This window comes from Macrotis lagotis, chromosome 1 (assembly GCF_037893015.1).
Source record: "Macrotis lagotis isolate mMagLag1 chromosome 1, bilby.v1.9.chrom.fasta, whole genome shotgun sequence".
Lineage (NCBI taxonomy): Eukaryota > Metazoa > Chordata > Mammalia > Peramelemorphia > Peramelidae > Macrotis > Macrotis lagotis.
Window position 1 is genome coordinate 835,785,791 of NC_133658.1, and position 22,741 is coordinate 835,808,531.

Genomic DNA, 22,741 nt, shown 5'->3' on the forward strand with positions numbered 1-22,741 from the left:
GAAATTCATTTAAGTCTTGAGGGCTCCACTAACCTTCCTAGACTAGAAATTAGGTGTCATCCTCAACTGCTTACCCTCTGCCCCACTCCTACCTGACCCAATTTCTTGGCAATCTCTTCATTCTGACCTTTACAGTATCTCTTCAGTATATCCCTTCTCTTTCTGATACTGCCAGCATCCTGGTTCAGGCTTTCATCAGCTCATGCCTGGACTTTTTTCCATGTAATTAATAATTATTATATTAATTAATAATCACATGTAAAATAGTTTTCAACATTCGTATCATTTTAAAGACGAGGAAACTGAGGTCCAAACAAGGGGAAGGTCAGCTGGTGGGTAAATATTTATTAATAAGCCTCTGGATGTGTCAGGCAAGTATATTCTCTCATTTCTTTTCCCAATTTTTCTTCTATCTTCCTTAATTGGTTTTCAAAATCTTTTTGAGCTCTGTCATAGCCTGAGCCCAACTTCTATTTTTTGAGTTCCACATTTTTCTCTTCCCTCCCTTCCATCCCTCCCCCCCAGGACAACAAGTAATCTAATATGGGTTATACATATACAATTATATTTCCACATTAGTCAAATTGTGAAAGAAGAATCAGAACAAAAGGGAGAAAATCATGAGAAAGAAAAAAACAAAAAAAAACTTTTTACAAAGTGAAAATAATATGCTTTAGTCTGTATTCAGACTCCATAGTTCTTTCTCTGGATGTGGATGGCATCCTCCATTACAAGTCGCTTGGAACTGTCTTTGGTCACTTTTTAATTGAAAAGAGCCAAGTCCATCATAGTTAAATACCACATTCTTCTGCTGTTGCTGTCTACATACTTGTTCTCCTGGTTCTGCTCCCTTCACTCAGCAGTAGTCCAGACCAGTCTGTCCAGGTTTTCTGAAATCTGTCTGCTCATGAATTTCCTACAGAACAGTAGTACTCTACCACATATCACACATCATAACTTGTGCAGCCATTCCCCAGTTGATAGGTATCCTCTCAGCTAACAGTTCTTTGCCACCACAAAAAGGAGCCTCATGGTGCCTGACACATCCAGGGGCTTAATTGTTTACCCACCAGCTGACCTTCCCCTTGTTTGGACCTCAGTTCCCTCATCTTTAAAATGATATGATTGTTTAAAAAAAAACCCTGTAAACAAAATGAGTAATCATTGATTAGGGAATAACAAAACAAATTGTGCTGTGTGAATGAAATGGAGGAGGAGGAGGAGGAAAGAAATAAGCCTGCCTGGTTCCTGGCAGGCACTGTACCAAGTGCTTTACCACTATTCTTTTATTTGATCCTCACAACAACCCTGGGAAGTTGGTGCTGTTATTAACCCTAATTTTACAGTTGAGGAAACTGAAATAGAGGTTAAGTAACTTGCCCAGGGTCATATAACTAGTAAGTGTCTGAGGCTGGGACTTGAACTCGAGTCTTACGCAGAATTCAGAAGCATGGAGAAATGGGTACTTGGGATCAGTGAAATAAGCTGAAGCAGAAAACAATATTCACCATGATTAATAATAATAATACTGATCAGTTCCACAGCGTTTTAAGGTTTTCAGAGTGCTTTACAATCGTGACTTTATTTTATACTCACCATGTTCCTGGGAGGTAGTTGCTAATATTAGCATTCTCATTTTATAGATGAGGAAACTGAGGTAGGTAGTGACTTAGCCTAAGTTCTACAACAGATAATGATTCAGAACTTTCTGACTACAATGTAAATGAAAAGAATGTCCTTTTATTCTGGATTCTTTGTTTTTATGACCAGAGAAAAGTTGTATCTCTCTCTTCTTTGTAGAAGTGAGGACTATAGGTATGGAAATGTTATAGAATACAAGACACAATTGATATGTTGGTTTTGCTGAACCTTTTTTTCCCCCGAGAAATAGTCAGAAATGAACGTTACTAAAATGTAAACAGTATCAATAAAAAGCTTAAAAATAGAACCAAACAGGTTTGGGCTAAATGACCTTTCAGTGATTTGAAACATATCCTATTACATATGTTAAACCTATGCAGAACTATTTGTCACTCCTTAGAATGTAATTCTACCTATTTCTGAAGAAAGCTCCTCTATAACGTTCTCCAGTTTCAGCCTTTGAAGACTTCTAATGAAGGAAAAACTCACTATCTCTCCAAGCAGCCCATTCCATTTTTGCACAACTCTTAGAAATTAAGTTTTTTCTTATATGAAGACTCAGTTTACCTCTCTGAAATTTTCTCCCTTTGCTTCTAGTTCTTTCTTATAGAGCCAAGTAGAAGAAATTTAGTATCTCTAATAGCTCCTCAATTACTTGAAGACAGTTTTCATGTCTTCCCTTACCCTTCTATTTTTCCAAGTTAAAAATCACTAATTCCTTCTGCCAATCTAAATGTGGTATGATCTTGAGGACCTTCACTTTTCCCCCCACCCCCACCCCCCAGTTTTGATTCATCTTCATAATGTCACACATTCTCCTCATCTTTCTGCTAATCCAACCCAAGGAGTGGATAGATTGGTGACCTGAGCCTGAGGTCTAACCTCTGAAACTGACCTGTCAAATGCCAGAGACCACTGCTTTATCTGACTCTGTTCTGCCTTGCAGGTGAACAGCCTCCAGGTTGCTGAACCTGTAACATCAGTGCTAGAACTCCAAGACTGCAACATCTTCATCCAGATCATCAATCGCATGTGAGTAGCAATTTCTTATCTCTGGTCACCTTTAAAGGAAGTAGTAAGGGGCTCCTGGATTGGGGACACAGTGCCCAAGAGACTATCTTTCCCCATTGCCTGATATATCTGAGGTGAAAGATAGGAAAAGCATTGCTACACTATTCTAGTATAAATAGATCCTTACAGGGATCAGGTAAAGGAAAGAGAAAATTGGAAGGTTCGGAAAGATTTAGCTCACTATCTTCTAAGACTTAACTTGGGGAAGCAGGATTATAATGCTTGACCCTTGAGGTTAAGTATACAAATGATAATTCTTGATGGTTACAGAGATGGGACTACCTTTCTAAGGAAGTCCCACATCATTTGTTGTGGTAGGATTAGATAGCGGGGTACAGAGTTGGGAATCCTTTAGTCAGAGGTGTCCAAACGGCCTTTAGGCTAAAATAGATGATGATGATGATGATGATGATGATGATGATGATGATGATGATGATGATATTTTAATATTAATAATATTTTGTAAGTCTATATGAGATTCACAGGGTTCCTTATACATGGTGTATTTGCCCCCATTTCTTTTGAGTTTGATATTACCCTCTGCCCTTGCTTCACCTTATTTAACAGATAAGGAAACTAAATATTTGGGATAGAGTGGCTTGCTTAAAGTCACATAGATGATCATAGCAGTGACAGAAATCAATCTCAGGTCCTCTATTGCCACATCCAGGGATCTTTCTAATTGGGATGCAGTAAGAGACTAGTGGATACAGGGTTAATTATCCCAGGAATCTTATTTCTCTGACATGTATGCAGTGATTTATGCAGTGATTTCCACTTTGCAAATGCTCTTTCCCAGCATTTTGACAGAAATCTTGCTCAGACAAGGTCTTATGTCACCTACAAAATAAGCTAAAAAGTAGATATATAATCTCAGTATTAAAAGTTATCACTTTTTTTAAATGTAAGAAAAAATTGGATCAGGTTATGGTTAAACGGAAAATTCTTAATCAAATAAAACCTAAAGGGAGATAATAGGTCATTCTGTTTACATGAAGATGGACAATCTTTTAATGAACAAGTTCTTTGCATCAAATATCTTTGACTAATATCTGAAATCCCCAGAGTATGTAAAGAAAGAATGCAGAGATATATAACCAAGAGCCATTCCTAACTGAATAAATGGTCAAAAGAGATGAACAGTTCTCAAAAGAAGAATTGCAAACTTCAAACAGTTATATGATTGATTGCTCCAAATTACTAATTTTAAGAGAAGTGCATATCAAAACAACTCTTGAGATCTCACCTCATACCTAGAAAGATGGCAAGTTTGCCAAAAGATAGGAAGGCACTATTGGAGTTTTGAGGGGAAAAACACTCTAATACACTATGGAGAGAGCTGTAAAATTGGTCCAACAATTCTGCAAGCAATTGGGAATTAGACAAAGTCTCCATGTGTGTCTATCCTGATTATGCCACATCTAGAGGGTCATATCTAGGTATGGAGCCACTTTAAGGAGAATGTTTGCAAACTGGAGATTCTTTAGAATAGAACAGGATGATGAAATGACAGGGATTTAGGTTGTGCAAGGATTAGTTAAAGGAACTGAAGATATTTAGCCTAGAAAAGAGAAGAATTAAGAGGGCCATAATTCCTAGTTCACAAGCATTATGAAGGACATTTTTGTGGAACTAGAGTTTGAGTTATTTTGTTTGAGCGCAAAGGTGGGAAAATGATAGACAAGGAGGGGGGATGTTTGACTTAGATGCCTTCTGAGATTATGGGATCATGGATTTATATTTCAAAGGAACAGCAAAGACTTTGTGTGAAGAAAGACTCAAAAGAAGAAATATAGGTTGACTAACTGTAGCTAAAGAAAGCAATAACAGCCTGAAATCCATATTTGAAGCTAAAAAATGATGCAGAAAACAAAAATATTCTCGATTCTACAAGGTGAAAACTGTATGTAGATAGATCTTTTTTGTATGGAGTTAATCTATAAACGAGGTTATAGACTTCTTATATAATTATAATTTGCTTTAGTTTTCATTTTGAAGTCATTTTTTGTTATCCCCACATTCATATATATATATGCATACACATACACATATTTGTTACCTGTACTTGCCAATGGAAATTATGATAATTTTTATTTTTTAAAGAAAAGTCTTGGGGAGAACATGATCACCATCTTTTAACCAAGACTATTAAGTGAAAAAAAGGATTAAATTTATTCTGCTTTGTCTTGGATCAGTGGCATTAGTGAGTTCCCATTACTAGAAGTCTTGAAGCTCTTGTTAGATTCCTTCCATCCATTGAGATATCATAAGGAAGAAGGTTGTAGGAATTAAGCAAGTCTTTATTCCGGGGTAAAAAGACTTATTTTTTCAGTATGGAAAAGCTCACAAGCTAAGGAAGAATTAACATGGATCTGCCTTACCTAGGATTGAGTCTTTGCTACTTGTTGGGATGACTAATTAGAACCTTATTTTTAAAACAATAAAGTGACAAACTAGACAACTTTGAAGTATTTATATCATGGTCAAGGTAGTGAACTTTGATGAGGTATGCTGGGGATCAAAGTGGTGACACTTAACTAGTCACGTTTTTTTGTCCCTGTGCCCTGTTTGGGGCAGGTCAAAGTGTGAAAGTCATTAAGGCAGAACAAGCAGGAAGGATCTTGTTGAAATTTAAAGCCAAAAATTTTTGTTTCTTTTATCTGTTGTGGTCAGCAAAACTGATTTTTAACTCTGATTTGAGAGCTCCCCCTGCTGTGCCTTCCTCCTGCTTTTGTTCTTCTTTTGTACAACCTACTAAACAAACTCCTTGAATGTTCTCATACCCAAGATCTGGCAAAACATGTAACTCTTCAGGATTTTCATAGTCTGTTTGCTTTCATTCTTGTTCAGTGGTGAACTCTTCCCTATTCTTTTTTAGAGATTCTGTCCCTTTTCCTCTCTGTACAGTCATTTTCAGTTGTTCAAATCTCAGAATCTCCAGTCCCCATTCACTGTTATCCTTTGCAAGGTCCAGGACTTTTGTAATATCCTGTCCTTTCTTCAAGGGTTCTTTAAGAGACATTGGCCCAGCTTTCCACTAATTGTCTCCTTCTCTCATCTGCTTTCACTCTCCCCATTCTTGCTTATTCTGTTACCTTTTTCTGTTTTTCTGTAATCTTGAGAATTGAAAACAAACCATGTCCACTTAATGATTACTATTTATAAAACCCTAGGTTTTAGTCTCCTAAGGGAGATTAGAGTCTAGAAGCTGAATAAGTTATCAATACACATATTCTGCATATACAATATTACATGAGTGGTACATGAAAAAACAAAGATGCAATGGACAAAGACTGACTAAAGGGTTATGAAAAATTCTTCCTGGAATAGGTGGTATTTGAGTTGGATTTTTTTTTTTAAATGGATGGGAAATTAATAGGTGAAAAGCAAGACAAAAGTTATTCAGGCTATAGTGTATACAAAGTCATGAAGGTAAGTATTTGGGAAGGCAGAGAATTACCCATTTGACTGGATTTTAGAGTAATTGGTGTGAAATAAGATTGAAAGGGTAAGACAGTACCAGATTATAGAGGTCTCAATACTAATCAGAGGATTTTTATGATAGACAGTAGTGAGTCATTGAAGACTTGAGCAGAGAAGTTACTGGAGCAGATCTAATATTCCCCTGAGCTTTCCCTGTTTGGGCAATATAGCTACATCTGGCTTCAAATTTCCCCAGATCATAAAATGTCAAGGGGCTTGAGAGAGAATCTAGGTTAGCTCCAAGCTCTAAGCACTTTGACTGTAACAACTTTAAAGAGAGGACACACAGCCTCTCCTTGAGGAACTCCAGAATGGAGACCTCCTAATCTCATCCTTCCTTCTTTAGATGAAAAAGTTAAGAAGGCTGTGAATGGGAGGCAGAGACAAGTACGAGGCTGACTTAACTGGGGGACTTTAGGCCTCAGGCAGGGCAGGACTTGGGGGGAAATGTTTGGGGATGGAATGGAGCAATTATCCAAGCATCCATGCCTTAATACTTACTCTCTTTCTAGCCATGGCTCTGAAGAGGGGCAGCAGATCCTGCAGCAGCCTCTGCTGGACAGATTCAACTTCATCTCCAACTTTCTGCAGAGTAAGCATCTTTCCTATCTTGCTGGAGGAAGGGGTTGCATTTTCCTACCCCTTGGGGACCCAAGGAGTCAGTAAGTGAGGTCACAGGGTCCCTTGAAGAAAGGAGAAGACCCAGCCATTTTTATAAGGGGAATAAAGGGGACAAAGTCAGCTATGACCCCACAGTTATTCCCTTAGGACCTGGAAACTTCTACCCTGAGAAATGGAGGTGTCATCCTGACTAAAGCCTGCACACAGTGCATAGCTTTCCTTCTTTTAGCCCTGAGGAGGGGTGGGAATTTAGTGCCTGATGTCCCACCTTCCTGACTTGGATGTAAAAATGGTGCAGAATCTTGAGCATATTGTTCCCACTTTGCCTCCTGAACCTCACTTTCTTTGCCTATAAAAAGCAGAGTGTCAGTCTTCTTTTCCATACAAAATTGAGGGAAAGGTGAATTGGAACAGATAAAATGTTTTGAAAAACAAGTAAGAATTTCTGTAGTACCTTCAAGGCAGTAGTATTCTTCACAATCACCCCTAGGTAGATGGTGCAAGTATTGTCACAGTTTTGTGGATAAGAAAACTGAGGTTCAGAGATAGGACCTAATCTGTCCTGGGGTCCCAGGCCAAAAAGTGTCAGACCCAGGACTCCAGTCCAGGATGTGGGACTGTAGGGTCAAAGTACCCATTGCATCACATTGTCTCTACCAATTCAGATCCTTTCTGGAAGTGTTTATTGATAACCAAGGTGCTATGTTAAGTCCTGAACATAGTTCTTCAGAGCACCCTGTCTCAAAGCAATATACCAGAAAGACACACCACCTGTATCCATTTGAAGAGGAAGAGATCACTAGCACCTGGGGTATAGGAGAAAAAGTAAACACCCTGCCTACTCCCCTCTTCCCCCCAAGGACTTGAAAGGAAGCAGGTGATGTGGAGGACAAAGGACTTTTCCTGGCAGGGGAATGGGAGGTGGAATATTATCAAGAACTCATGCTGTTCCTGCTTGGCTGAAATGTGACTAGTGTGAATAAGGCTAGGTTGTGGAGGGGCTTCAGTGTCAGGCCTAGGCATTGCTATTTTAATCTAAATGGTAGGGCCATACCTGTATTTTCAGAAGATGATTGTGAGAATGATTTGGAGTAGAAACACTCTAAATAGACAGACTAATTATGAATCTGTTCTGGTAGTACAGAAAAAAAAGGGAATAGTAGCCTTGGGTAGGGTGGCAGCCATGGTCATGGGGGAAAGACAGTGGATAAGGGTGTTGAGGCAGTGGAAGTGAAAAAAGACTGCAATTATTGGTAGAAAAGGAAGGTTTGGGGAGATGATAAATGGTTTTGTTTTGGACATAATGTTTTAGCTGTTTAAATTAAAGACTAGAGTTAAAAAAAGACAGTAAAGCAGGATATGTGGATTAGGGAATCATTTGTTTAGAGAGATCATTGAATCAATGATAACTAATGTGATAATCTGAAAAGAGAATACAGAGGGAAAGAATACCCAGATTTTGAGGCATCCACTCTATAATGATGGAGATGATGATATGATCCAGTAAAGGAAAGCATGAAAAAAATCAATCCAAAAGTTAGTAGAGAGATAACATTGCCCCTAAAACCAAAGTAGGAATATATACAGGAGAGGAGAGGGTAGTTGATGGTGTCAAGCAACAACGAGATCGTGAATAGGATGGGGATTGAAAAAAAGACTGTTTGAAGGGGGGAAAAAAGAAAAGAAAAAAGGCTGTTTGATTTAGCAATGAAGAGATTTTGGGGAACCCAGAAGAGAAAGCAGTCTTATTTGTATAATCAAAAGGCAGACTGCAAGTGATTGTTGAGAAATGAATGTTAAATGGTAGCTATTGCTAAGGAAATAGAAATGAAGGAAGGGAGTATAGACATTGATTTCAAGGATTTGATCAGTGAAAGGGAAAGCAGATATAGTATTGTAGCTTTAGAATGCAGAGTGGGCTCAAATGATTTTTTTTTAAGCATGGAAGCGGCTAGGTAACACAGTGGATAGTGCACCGGCCCTGGAGTCAGGAGTACCTGAGTTCAAATCCGGCCTCAGGCACTTAATAATTTCCTAGCTGTGTGGCCTTGGGCAAGCCACTTAACCCCATTGCCTTGCAAAAACCTAAAAAAAAAAAATTTAAAAAAAGAATAGTAAGCTATATATGTTTACATGCAGCATGAACAGAGCCATTAGATAGATAAAGATTCAAAAGTTTAAAAAGAGAGAGAGGAAATGATTGCTGGAACAAGCTCCTGAACAAAATGGAAGGTAATGGAATCATGGGCATGGAAGGAGAGGTCAACCTTAAACAAAGAGATATGAAATAAAAGAAAGAGATGAATAACAACATAAAAATATTTTGCAGTGTGAAGTTAGGTCTGAGGGCCTCTCTAGAATCCTGGGCAGTTAAGAATTCTGTTCTGTAATAACCTTAATCTGTCTGTCTCTTTTATAGAAGTCTTAGATTGCTATTTTAGCACCAAGAAATGACTAAGTAGGACTATTCCAGGCCAAAATAGATACTATCATCCTCTCTCCCCCTTCTATTTGTCCCTCCTCGCAGGCTAACACTCTTCCCAAGCTAATCCTACAACCTTAAGCAGGGAAGGTAAGTGTTGTGGAAGAGACACAGGTGTCACTGGACCTCTATTTACCAATCTGTTAGCCAATGACTGTTGGTTGGTGTATGACTTTGAAGGATACTATACTCAGATAAAGGTTAGGCAGTTTCCTGAGATACACCATGCCCACATGTTGGAAAGGGTTAGGATGGAGAGGACTGCTTTGGGATATTACTTTTTATTAAATTAGCAAGCTGTCAGTAAAACTGCACATGCTTTTAGTTCTACTCCCTATGGATATGTTGTTCTTTTCCCCAATGTCAAATACATTACAGTAATGACTCAAAACTTCTCAAAACTTCTGACAGACAATGCCACATGGGGCAGAATTTTCATGTTTCCCAAAGGTATAGAAATTTACCTTGATTCTGGCTAGCATGTTTCTTAGGCAGGGTTTAGAGTATTACTCTTTCATGCCTTTTTCCTGCATTTTTGTCATTGCAGAGAACCGCAAGCATCAGTCCTCCTCAGAGGGCCTAGTGTCTGTGCAGAAGCTAGAAGATGGGGAGGAGCTGGAGTTGGCCAAGGTAACCAGTAGGGAATACTCCTGTGTGGACTGAGGCAGGATAGAACCTCTTAGGCCTTTGGTCCCATATAAAGATCTTGTGGACTCTGTTCTCAAAAATAAGTAAAGCTTAACATCTCCCTGCCTTGGCTTGTTTAGATATTCACTTGCTCAAGGAAGGAGGGAAAAGAAAGTTGGTGTAGACACAGTTTCACACAAAATGTGAAGACTCCTTTCAACTCAAGGATTCTGTTAACTTGTGTCTGTATCAGGGACATCTGAGGACCAGGAGATAGGAAGGAGCCAGCAGGTGGACCTTGCTTGAGAATGAGGGCACTGTCATTTTCTGGTTTTGTAGATAAGGCAACTATTTGGGGGTTGGTGTAGGTACAGTAAATGGATATGCAGAGCTGGGAGCATTGAAGAAGGAAAAGGATGACTGAGAACTTGTCTTCTTAACTGATTCTAGGTGATCATGTTACTTTTATACCATTCCACCATGAGTTCCAAAAATCTGAGGGACTGGAACCAATTTGACTACAAAATCCAGGTAAGACCTTGTTTTTCCCTTCCCACGCTGGCCTGATCATTTGGAACCTTCAACTTCCTCATTAGCTCTCCACTTTTTTTTATCTGAATCTTCTCTCCAGGAGGATGGGGTAATGAAACTAGGATTGTTTTCTTCTATGATTATATTGCTCTGGGTCAGTTGTTGCCATTCCTTTCTCACGTGTTGTTGGCTGGGCCACATTTCATGTTGGAGCAAATGGATGTGGTTCCCAGAACAACTGTCTGATGTGGCCTACCATGGGGCCACTCTCAACTCCTAGTCTCACCTCTCATATTTCCCTGTAAACCTTCTGCTTAACTGAATTTGTCTCTTGTTCACAGGACCTCTGTCCTGCTCTGCCTGTTGAATTTCTGCCCGTATGTCCTTTAAATCCCACTTAATATGCCTTCTCTGATTTCTAACACACACACACACTCACACACACACACACACACGCCCCTTAATGTTTTTCCTAGATTCATTTGAAGGAAGGAATGAATGAAAAAGATAAAAAATGTTTACTATGTGCCAATTGTTGCACTACAACAATGGAAATACAAACATAAAACCCAAGGTGTCCTTGCTTTGAAGGAGCTTTAATTCTAAGGAAAGGGCCACCTTCATAAGCAAGAGGTTACAGAAAGGAGCACTAAGGTCCACTAAGTTAGAGTGATGGTGAGGGGATCTCTGGGAGAGTCGAATGATTTGGTTTTTATTGTATCATGTTTCCTTTCTGTAAGAAGAGAAAAGAGTACTTGCTTAATTTTGAAGGTTCACCAGCAGACCCATAAAGGAAGAGAATAAAATACAGATTTGAGAGTGAAATGAAGCCTAACTGGCAAGTGTTTCCCTGAAATCATTGTACATGAGAGGAATTCAGTCAGAAAGAACAAATTGCCTGAAGTTTGTAATGAAACAAGTCACATTCTGCCTGTCTTCAGTAGGAATATAGGGAAAGGAAAACTGAAGGTAGAGCCAGCCCTATTCCCTACCTCTGGGGTCTACATTCTCATTCCGTTCCATCTCTTGCCCAGGCGGAGTTAGCTGCCATCCTTAAATTCGTGCTGGATCATGAAGATGGGCTGAGTCTGAACGACGGCTTAAAAAGTTTCCTACAGAAAGGTGAGCAGATTTTGCTCTACCAACTTGAGGAGACACAAACAAGAGTATCTTCAGTGTGCATTTCTGCTGTGTCCTCAGTATTAGAAAAATCTGCCCAACCCATCCTGCTCCTCAGTCCCTAAGGCTCTTTTGCCTTTGTTTCAGTAACTAGTTTTCAAATGATTGTTTTTTCCATGGAAGTATATCCCTATATCTAGTTCATTGCCTCCTTTGGTGCTGCCCTAGGAATTTCCCTAATGTCCCTTTTCAGTCAGTTTCACTGCTCAGTGGCTAAGAAATTAAGATCAATCATCTGCTTGAATTGGCTTAAAAGTTTCTATTCTTTCTTATTGAAAAACCACAAGTTTTTTCTTTGTGATTTTTGTTTGATGAATTGATTATTGTTGTCCTTTGCTGGGTCACTAACAGGCTGTTCCTTTGAACCAACTTAGCTTTTTGATAATTTTTATTTGTTTCCTCCTCACTTAGCTCCTCTCCCTTCCAGTAGTACCAGCACCAGCTCTGATGATCCTTCCCCAGCACCTCCCCAACAAGCCAAGAGGGAAGTTCGGTTCTTGGAACTTCAGAAGATTGGCTCCTCATCAGGTTTAAACAAGTGAGTCCTAGGGAATATTCTCTTCAGTCCTAACCCTGGCATCTTGTCAGCCCAGAAGCTGAGCCATTAACAGACCCAAGGAACACTTTTCTTTTGACTATAATGGAACATTTTGGGGCTCAGTGGGCAATAATAATATGATCTTCTTTATTTAGTTTCCACCAGGGAAGTGAGTGTAGGAGCACATTAGGCAAAAGCTAATGATTGAGGGATCATAAATAAACCCTTTCCTAGAAATTTAACTGGTTTGCAGCAGTCTTCCCCTTCATAAAACCCTTTGTGGGAAGACATATCTAGCTGTGTGGCCTTGGGCAAGCCACTTAACCCCATTTGCCTTGCCAAAACCTAAAAAAATAAGAACCAGAAAATGAGAATTGCCTCTGGATCATGATAAGAACAGAACCAAGGTGCGCAGTCATGTCTTGGCATTTGATATACTTGATAACCACCTTTTCCTGGGATGTGGGTGACTCCTCCAGCCTTGATGTCTGATGTTCTGATTTGGGGTTCCTGGGACATCTTCTTCAGCTTCTTGTCAGGGTCTCCTGCTTCTCCAATGGGTGATATCCTTCAGACTCCCCAGTTCCAAATGAGACGATTGAAGAAACAGCTGGCAGATGAACGGGCCAGCCGTGATGACCTGGAGCTGGAGTTAGCCAAAAGCTGCCAGCTCCTGACTGAGAAGGGTGAGTAGCTAGGCGAGCAGATATCGGCCTGCCATCTCATTCCCTCACAGAGGGCTGCTATGTTGGGCCCCTTCCCCGAGGGAGTACTTGGCCTACCCAGGAAATGTCCCCTCAGCGTCCTCTTCATCTCTCCCCACAATCAGGCCATCTCCTCCCCTCGGCTGTCCCCAGCTCTCTGGGTTCGTGCAGAGAAGAGGGCAGGTGAGCCATGGGGCTTTGACTTTTTTGGAGGTCGGTCCTGTGACTTTGGCTTTCTAGTCTTCATCAGATTGTGGGAAGTAGCCCAGTTTAAGAGAGTGGTGAGGTTGGTTTTCTGGGAGGGCCCCTCTTCTGCCCTTTCTCCTTATCCATCATTTCCCTGTCTTCAGTTGGACCTTAGAGTAAATCTATCCCCTTTCTACTCCCACTGCTCCCCTTCTCCTAACACACACCCTCCAATGCTATGATAAAAACTGCTCTGTGTGGGTTCCTGCCTTGAAGCAGCTCTCCTTACCTCCTCCACTCCTGGCAGATACCCAGATCTCCATGATGCAGCAGCGTATTGATCGTTTGGCTCTCCTGAATGAGAAGCAGGCCTCAGGATCCATGGAGTCTAAAGAGCTGGAGGAGCTGCGTGGCAAGAATGAGAGGTAACTGCCTTCCCTCAAGCCCCTTCTTCAGCCAATCTGGCTGGGATGGGAAGTAAGCCCCCGCCCCTTGCTCTCCTCTTCTTCCAGTCTGAGCATCCGATTACATGAAAGTTTGAAGCAGTGCCAGGACTTGAAGACTGAGAAGGGCCAGATGGAGCGCAAGATTGACCAGCTGTCCGAGGAGAATGGGGATCTCTCTTTCAAGGTGCATGGCTTTAGAAGTTGTTCAAGTCTCCATAAGGCAGGGATACTCTGGGGAGAGGATGGATGGGATACAAGGGCTCTCCAGTGAGATACTCTTAACCTTGCCTGCTCCCATGATTGGTTACCATTTAGGTTCTAGAAAGTGTTATCAGAGTCTTATCTAGAGGAACTAAATCAGGAATGGGATTGGTGGGAGCTGCCTATCTGTAAGGGAAGTGTTCTATACTGGGTTTGGGCAGTGGGGCATGGTGTGGGACCAAGAAGAGAAATGGTGAGTCTCGGTCCTAGAAGATTTGGAAACTTCTTTTTATCTGTCATCATAGCTTCGGGATTTTGCAAGCCATCTGCTACAACTACAGGAGGCTCTCAATGAGCGGACAGAAGAATACAATAGCTCCACAAAGGAATGGAGAGAGAAACAAACTCACCTGGAGACGGAACTTGGTACCACCCTGCAAGACAAGGTAATGCCACCGAAATAACAACAGTTCCCTGAGAAGTAAGGACTGAGAACTTTGTCTAAGATCCTTTCTAGTGTCTGATGAGAATCCAGCACATCTCCTGGTGACCTCTGCTGGGCCTTTACTTTCTCTTAATTTTAATCAAGGATCAAGATGATTCTTATAGTGTGAACCAGAAAGAATAAAAGATCTAAGATTATTGAACTTTTTTGGGGGTGGGGGGCGTTGCAAAGCAATGGAGTTGTGACTTGCCTGAAGTCACACAGTGAGGTAATTAAGGGCCTCCTGACTCCAGGGCAGGTGCTCTTATCCACTGCACCACCTAGCTGCTTCCTACTGAGATTTTTTTAATGCAGAAGTAATGGTAGGTGGTCAAGAGAGCATCCCAAGAAGGTGAGCAGACTGTGATCAGGGCTTCTGCAGAAACATAGTGTCATAACTTTGGAGGAATTGACTGGGCTGACCTAAGCTCCAGCTTTCTAAGGAAGTTTCTCTCAAGTTGACCTTGCTGAATTTTGTTACCCAGGCCTGTTATAGAAGTAAGGTCACATGATTGGCTTTGGCGTCTTCCAGCCTGAAGCTAAGGGACCTGAGAATCTCAAGGGCCTGTCTCATGGCCCCTGACTGCTCTACCACTTTGCTCATTTTAGTATATTGTTTCTTTCTTAGAAATGCCTAGAAGAAAAGAATGAAATCCTCCAGGGAAAAATTTCACAGTTGGAAGAGCAGCTGGCACAGGTTGGGAAGAATCCATCCCAAGAGAAGGGAGAGGTGTTGGGCGACATCTTGCAGGTAGAGAGATGGTGACATGGCTGATGAGGCACCAAGACAAGACCCTCTATTTCAGGCTTATCCCTTCAACCCTGAGGTCTTAACAACAGTTGGTGGGGAGTTCAGTTGTCTGTTTTCTCCAGTGCCCAGAAAGGGAGCCTCCAGGGGGATACCCATACTCCTCCAAGCTCACAGTTAGTGCTTTTGTTCATAGCAGCCTCTCCATATGTTCTCTTAAATAAAGGGTTCTGAAAAGATCACATGGAGAGATGGCACAGAATAGGAAAAAAGCACTAGACTTGGGGTCAGGAGACCCTAAGGGGAACCCCAGATCTGTGCTTTACTGGATGGAAATCCTGAGAGGTTCATTTCTCTTAGTCTATTTTTCCCATCTTTTCCTATGGAATTGTTCAGAGCCTCAAGAGAGAATGGTTGTAAAGTGCTTTTTAACTTTCACAGGGGAGGAGACTCGCCCCCTAGGATCCCCGTTGAGGTGGGAGGCTTGCTTGAGCTCAAGAGCTCTGTCTGTACCAAGTTCATCTTTAATTTGATGATCCCTATGGGACTGGGTGTGGGGGAGGCAGGAGGCTGCATAAAGGAGGGGCAAACCAGGCCAGGGTGGAGATGGAGCAGGTCAAAGCTGTTTGTGCCAGTCGGGGGAGCTCTTGCTCACAGCTAGTCCTTGCAACTTCCAGAATGAGTGAGCCTGGGAGAACCTATCTTTTTTTTTTTTTCTTTTTCAACAAACACGCCATTGAGAAAAATAAGTTGTCATTTTCCTACCTTTTCGTCCCTCTGGGGGGTGACCCAACATCTAACGTGTTTCTTCTTTTTGCTAGCTGGAAGCCCTGAAACTAGAGGTCACCAACCTTGCCACAAAGGAGGCTGAGCTTCAGAGCACAGTACAGCAACTGGAGAGTGAACGAAGTCAACGGGAGGCAGATCTGCAAGCTGAGAGGGGCCGCTTCAAGGAGGAGAAGCAGCAGCTGGAGCAGAAGGCTCAGGCCCAGGAAGCCCAGCTGACTGCCCAAGTGGCCACTCTCCGTGCCACCCTTCAGCAGCAAGAGCGTGATTTGGCCAGCCTGAAGGAGCAGGCTGAAAAGGAGCAAACACAACTGAATGAGGCCCTTCAGCAACGGGAACTGGCTTCCCAGGACCTCCAGCGCCAGGTGGAGCACCTGAACAGCAAGCTGAACCAGGAGGAGGGGAAGCGGCAGGAATTGGTCCGGGATTGGGAGGCGACCAGGCAGACCAAGGACCAGCAGCTAGCCGCAGCTATGGAGGAGCAGAAGGAGGCCCAGCGGGAGAGGGATGCAGCCCTGAAGCAGCTCGAGGAGCTGGGGAACAAGAAAGCCATTGAGCTGGCAGCTCTGCAGCAAGAGCTCCAGGCTACCAAGGAAGCCTGTAGTAAGGCCCAGACCTGTGCAGCAGAGGCTGAGCAGGAGAAGACTCTGATGAAGCAGAAGGTGGAGGAGCTTGGGGCTCGTGTAGTTGAGCTGACAGCCCGCCAAGAAGAGCACATGGCGGAGGCTCAGTCTGCAGAAAACCTTCGAACTCAGGTCCAGGACCTGGAGAATCAGCTAAAAGCCGAGCAACAGAAAGTGGCTGAAAGAGAAGGGCTTGCCCAGGAGAATGCTCATCTCCAGGAGCGGGTGCTTTCCCTGGAAGAATCAGTGCAGAACACCAAGGGCATTCTTGAGAATGAGAAACGTCAGGCCGCAGAGACTCTGGAGGGGCAGCTGCGGTGCATTTCCGAGTTGGAGGCAGAGAGGCAGAGCCTGGTCCAGCAGCGTGAGCAAGATCGGCAGCATCTGGAGGAGGAGACAGCTGGGCGGCAAGGCCTAGAAGCTCAGCTCCAGAAGCTTGGGGAGGAGCACCAGGCCTTACAGCAGGAGCTGACGAAGGCGACAGCGACTCGGCAAGAGGCTGAGGGAGAATGCAAGCGTCTGGCTGCGGAAGTGGCCTCCTGGCGTGCTCGTTTTGAGGAGAGCCAGAAGGAGGAGGCGGAGCGTGGCACCCAGCACAAAGAGCAGCTGAAGGCTCTGAATGAAGAGCAAGAGGCAGCACGGCGGCAGTTGCAGGCGGCCCAGGAGAGAGTGGTGGCACTGGAGGCGCTCAGTGAGCGCCTGGATACCAAGCAACGAGAACACAGCCAGCTCAAAGCGGACCTGTCAGGCGCCCTTCGGCAGCTGCAGGAGGAGGAAGAGCGGGCTAGCAGTCTGGCTGACCGCCTCTCCAGGCTGCAGGAGGAGGTGACCCAGCTCAAGGCTGCAGCCAGGAAGGCAAACGAGGAGAAGGAAGACTCTTTACAGAGGCTGGCTGAAGAGCAGCGGCGGGCAGGAGAGCTCGAGGCTGCTGCCCAGGAGCTGAGCGGGACCAGAGCGGCACTGCGGGCCAAGGAGCAGGAAGCAGAGAAGCTGGCACAGGAGCTAGAGCGGTCATGCAGCGCTCTGGCTGAGAGTCGGGGCCATCAGGAGAAAGAGCGTGCCCAGCAGGAGCGGGAGGTGGCACGCCTGGGGGAGGAACGAGACCAGGCCAAGGCAGACCTGACTGCTGAGAAAGCAGCCAAGGCGGAGCTGGAGAGGAGACTCCAGAGCTCCCTTAGTGAGCAACGCGTGGAGTTCGCTGCCTTGCAGGAAGCCTTGGCCCAGGCCTCAGAAGGAGCTGAAGCTAAGGAACTGCAGCTCAAAGAACTCCAAAAGCAAGAGGCTGCCCTGCAGGTGGAACGGGCTGAGCTGCAGACCACCCTCCGGGAGCTGAGAGAGCAGCTCAAGTCCCAGGCCAGCAGCCCTGGCACCGCAGAGTTGAGCCCCCAGGAGCTGGAGGCTTTGCGGAGTCAGCTGGGCAAGCTGAAGCAGAAGTGCCGGGAGCAGGAGGAGAAGAGCTCAGAGCTAGAGCGCCGCCTCGAGGCCTCTCGCACATCCCAGGCCACTCAGGAGGCCGCCGCTGCCACTCTTCGGGCCCAGCTGGAAGAGCGCACCAAAGAGCTGGCTGCCCTCCGAGCTGCTGCCCAGGAACGGAGCAAGGCTGAAGAGGAGTGGAAAGCCCAAGTGGCCCACACCCAGCAGGAGGCGGAGAGGAATAACAGCCTGATTGGCAGCCTGGAGGAAGAGGTCTCCATCCTGAACCTCCAGGTCCTGGAGAAAGAGGGAGAGAGCAAAGAGCTGAAGAGACTGGTGCTGGCTGAGTCTGAGAAGAGCCAGAAGCTGGAAGAGCGCTTGCGCCAGCTGCAGGCAGAGACAACCAGTGCCAGCACACAGGCAGCGGAACGCAGCGCAGCCCTGAGCTCTGAGGTGCAGGTCCTCCGGGAGGAAGCCGAGAAGCAGCGGGCAGCTGCAGACGGTCTCCGGCGGGAGCTGACCTCCCAGGCTGAACGGGCCTCGGGCCTCGGTCAGGAGCTAACGGCGTGGCGGGAAAGGCTGTCACAGAAGGAGCAGTCCCTGTCCTCTTTGCAGCGCGAGCTCTCAGCAGCCCAAGCCATGGTCGGTGAGTTGCTGCCCATCAAGCACCTCTACCAGCAGTTAGAGGCTGAGCAGAGCTCCCTGCAGAGTCGTCACCGTGAAGAGCTCGAGAAGAGTGAGAAGACCGTGGCAGCACTGCAGGCGGAGCTTCTTCGGGCCCGCCGTGAGCTCGGAGAGCTCACCACACTGCGACAGAAAGCAGCAGACCAGGAGCGGGCAGCCCAGCAGCTGCGGGCAGAGAACACTGGCTATGTCGATCAGTTGAGCACGCTACAGCAGGCCCACGGCCAGCTGGCAAAAGAGCACCGGGACCTGGGGGAGCGGGCCAGCCAGGGGCGGCAGCAACTGGAGGCTGAGCTCAGGAGGGCTCAAGAACTCGAGGCGGTACGGGCCGAGGCCGAGGCCCGGGCTGCCCGGAGCCGAGAGGAGGCTTTGGATGCGGCTCGGCAGCTGGAGACCATGACGGCTAAGTACGAGAGCGCCAAGGGCAAGGTCCTGGAAGAGAGGCAGAGGTTCCAAGAGGAGCGGCAGAAACTCACTGCCCAGGTGAGAGCCCCAGCCCCAGGGTTAGAGCAGAGCAGGAGGGACCCAATCACCTCCAGGACATCCTCTCAGCGCCCACAGGTCCTCCCAGACCTAATTTTGTTTTACCCGTTTCTTGTTTTGGGCTTTTGGGGAAGTTGACCACCACCACCTCTTTGGTCCTGGATAACTGGCATGACGCCACCGTTAGGAGGTCCATGATCCCCTGGCATGGCCTGGCCCCAGGACTCTTCTTTCTCCTGACAAAGCCTTTTATCCCATGATGGATCTAAATCAATGGGAAGATTTGTGGTGGAGTCAGGCTGTTCCACACAGGTAGACCAGGTCACTGGCCTGGGTGCTCACTGAGCAAATGAAAGACCCTCGGCTGAGCCTAAAGAATGTATTCCTCCCACCCCCATCAGGAAGGCAGCACCCCCAGATCAGCCGGAACTGCCCCTCCCCTCACCCTCATCCTTACTGTGGGGGCCTACCCCAGATCCCCTGCTCTGAACCCCCATTGAGGTAAGCCTGGCAGTAGAACTGCGTCTTCCCTTCTGTATTTGCCCTAATCTTACTGTCTCCATTGCTCCCTCCCCCATACACAGGTGGAGCAACTAGAGGTATTTCAGAGAGAGCAGACTAAGCAGGTAATGCCCTGGGTACCCGATAAACACTGGCTGCTTAAGCGGTGACAATGCATGACCCTGGCTGCAGCTTGCCGTCATCATCTCCTGCTGGGAGCTGTTTCCTGCGGTGGGGCCTCCCCTCTCTCCACTGGGGTGGGGCCAGGGGCGGGGGCGTGCCAGTGAATTGAGGTCCAGTCTGGCTGCTGTGGAGTGTGGGGGCCTACTCTCAAGGAGACAGGGCCATTGCCTTGACCTCCGCCTTGACCTCCTCCTACCCTCTGCAGGTTGGCACTTCCCCAGTGGGTCTCCTCCACCAGCCGTGCTCTCTGACATGGTAGACTAATGGGTAGAATGAGACATCTGAGCCTTGGGTTCTTTCCAAGCCGAGCTCCAGGATGACAGCCCTTTATCTCCCTCAAACTGCTTTCTGTCCCTAAACCTACCCCCCATTGCCCTCTCCACCCTACCCAATCTGGCTTTCTCCTTGGGGCATCTGACTGCTCAAGTGAAAACTAGGAGTTTAGCCTTTAAGTCCTATCCTGCTAGTAACCATACCCCTTACAAAGCTCCAGGGGCCGACCCTTTCCTCTAGTGGAGAGGAAAGGAGGGCAGGGGTCTGCACAACCTGCTCTTCTCAGAGTTCTATTAAAGGAGCAGAATTGAGCAGGAAAGAGGCCTAAATTAGGAATGGGCCCCCCCCCCCCTTAAGCAGGCTGTTTGTCCAGAGCATTGTGATAGGAGTAACCTGGAAAAACACTTTGACTGGAAACTCAAAGAATAGGAAAAATAGTGTAGCAGTCAAACTCTGACCCTTTTAGCAGCATTGTTTCTGATCACACCAGGGGCAAAGTTGGACCCATAGATATCCTCAGAGGCATCTGATCCCTGGCTGGGCAGAGTGCGCATTCTCTCTGACAGCTATAGCTTTGTCATGGTCTAACCACCCCTGCTTCCTTTTGGAAACAACTCAGAGAAGAGACCTCCTTCCCTGTGCAAAAGGTGGTAGCACCCTTCCCAAGTCAATGGTTGGACCATCAGAGAGAAGACTTACCTGACCTTTTCCCCTGCCGTGGACTCCATGAACCCTCTTTGGACAACAAAGAGTTGGCATTGGAGATACCCTCCTATTGCCATCATACATCCCATCTGAGTTTATTGAATGGTGACTTTGTTCCCCTTCCTGACTCCATATGGGATCTGGGGAAGCTGCTAGCTTGTAACGTTTTCTAGGTGGTTCTCACTCCTTTATCCAGCACCCCCTCTTCTACTCCCCCAATGCTAACCACAGCACCCTGAGCTACTAACACTCCCAGTGATCTGCCTGGTTCCTAGTGAAATAGGAATCAGAACTGCTCGGTCAGTAGAAAAGATTTAGAATTTGGGTGGTGCTTCTTAGTGGTTTTGGCTTTGCTACCATTTAGGGAGGTGGTGGGGGTCTGACCTAGAATGGTGGGAGAGGAGGTGGAGGAGTTGATTCTTCACAATCTGAGAATATAGGTGGCTGAGGGAAAGATGGCAGCATGCAACAGTTCCAGCTACCTGTACCCATCCATGTCGGGTCCTTAAAGAGAATTCTGCAGGATTTGGCTCAGGGTAGTCTTGATTGTCTGGGGACAGAGGAAGAAAACAGTGTTCTATCCACACTGAAACCTGTGACCTGTGTGATCACATCCCCATCTCACCCCCCCACCCCCCGATAGGCCTGGGGGTTTGGGCTCTTTTTTGCATGCTTAGCTGGGCATTCTGCCAGTCTGGGGAAGGCTCATCTCAGTCCCCTCTCCTTTTCTCCTGTCTGTTCCCTCCTTTTCTCCAGGTAGAGGAACTGAACAAGAAACTAGCCCAACAACAAAGTCTGAAGGTAAGTGGTGGGAGTGGAGAAGACACCTCACACCAGGAGGAGCAAAGCTCTTCAAAGCCGCCCTTCTAGCTGGGTGCCCTCCCTCTGTGGGCAATGCCTCCAGAGATCCTTGAGAGCAGGGGTGCAGCTGCTCGGGGGAGGAACCTGGTGGTTTCCTTTCTCTTTGCCCTTCTCTTGGCCTCAGCCCTCATCAGTGCCCCCAAGCAGGCCAGTACCTGTTGTAGCATATGCTCTGGGTTCTGGCAGCAGCAGCTGGACTGGTTTAGACAGAATGTGGAAGAGTGAGGAGTGGGTCCAGATAGATTAGGCAAGGCTTTCAGGATCAAGCAGTCTGTAGTTTATCTCAAATACCAGCAAGTGACAGAAGCCTCTTTAGTTGAAATAAGGCAGCGCCTCTGCTGGTGGGGGCTCATTACCATACAGAGGGCACCTTCCCAGGAGGCCATCCAAGAAGGTTTGAGAGGTGGGCAGGGAATTGACAATATTTGGGTGGCAGGAAGGGAAATGGGCAAGGAGAGGAGAGGGTGGCATGGAGGGGCAGGCTTTTCCAGTCTATCTCCAAGGAGAAAAGAACACTAGATTTGAGCCTTAATGTCACCCTGGACTGCTGCTCTTGGGTACCCAACACATTAAGAGATAGCTTGACCTCCTAGTTCACCTTTTCCTGCCTCCCTCTGCAGCCCCAGGAAAGTGAACAGGAAGCTCATCTTCACCAGGCCCAGCTGAGTGAGCTGCAGGCCCTGCTGAGCCAGAAGGAGCAGGCTGCCGAGCACTACAAGACTCAGGTGAGGTGAGGTGCAGAGCCCTTTGGGGCCTACTTCCAGGGGACATCCTCTGAGCGCTTTGTTTATCTCCCTGTTCACCTGTAGATGGAGAGGGCCAAGGCTCACTATGATGCCAAGAAGCAACAGAACCAGGAGCTGCAGGAACGGCTGCAGAGTATGGAGAACCTACAGAAGGAGAACACGGATCTCCGGGCTGAGTCAGAGAGGCTAGGTTGGGAGCTGCAGCAGGCCAGCCTGAAAACCAAGGAGGCCGAGCAGGCCTGCCGCCACCTCACAGCCCAGGTGCGGACGTTGGAGGCACAGGTGAGCGAGGAGAGCCCTGGGGGACTGGGACAGCAGAGCAAGGAAGAAATGATCCCAACCTTGAGAAAGGCTTGGGAAGGAGCCTTGGGGGGGGGGGGGGGGTGTCTCCTTTTTTGTTTCCTTGATGGCTTGTCCACTACAAACCAGAACTCTGTGTAATAAAGGTTAGGAAATGTCTGCAAGACACACACTGCTAGGCTCTGGGCATAGGAGGATAGGAGAAACTGTAAACAAAGAAACCTCTTTGTAATTGAGGATG

General features: G+C 46.1%; 1 protein-coding gene across 6 annotated transcripts in view; it reads left to right on the top strand.

Annotated features, from left to right (window-relative positions):
* NUMA1 (nuclear mitotic apparatus protein 1) overlaps positions 1–22,741 on the top strand; it is a 96,438-nt gene that overhangs the window by 65,427 nt on the left and 8,270 nt on the right. For all 6 annotated transcript variants that reach the window (XM_074217316.1, XM_074217319.1, XM_074217317.1 and 3 more), the window contains exons 3-18: positions 2,588–2,673; positions 6,708–6,787; positions 9,846–9,928; positions 10,376–10,456; positions 11,491–11,578; positions 12,047–12,173; positions 12,702–12,859; positions 13,371–13,488; positions 13,576–13,693; positions 14,016–14,156; positions 14,823–14,945; positions 15,764–18,931; positions 19,516–19,557; positions 21,350–21,394; positions 22,075–22,179; positions 22,264–22,482. In XM_074217316.1, the coding sequence (XP_074073417.1) occupies positions 2,588–2,673; positions 6,708–6,787; positions 9,846–9,928; positions 10,376–10,456; positions 11,491–11,578; positions 12,047–12,173; positions 12,702–12,859; positions 13,371–13,488; positions 13,576–13,693; positions 14,016–14,156; positions 14,823–14,945; positions 15,764–18,931; positions 19,516–19,557; positions 21,350–21,394; positions 22,075–22,179; positions 22,264–22,482 (4,782 nt within the window). The remainder of the gene's footprint in view (positions 1–2,587; positions 2,674–6,707; positions 6,788–9,845; positions 9,929–10,375; positions 10,457–11,490; positions 11,579–12,046; positions 12,174–12,701; positions 12,860–13,370; positions 13,489–13,575; positions 13,694–14,015; positions 14,157–14,822; positions 14,946–15,763; positions 18,932–19,515; positions 19,558–21,349; positions 21,395–22,074; positions 22,180–22,263; positions 22,483–22,741) is intronic.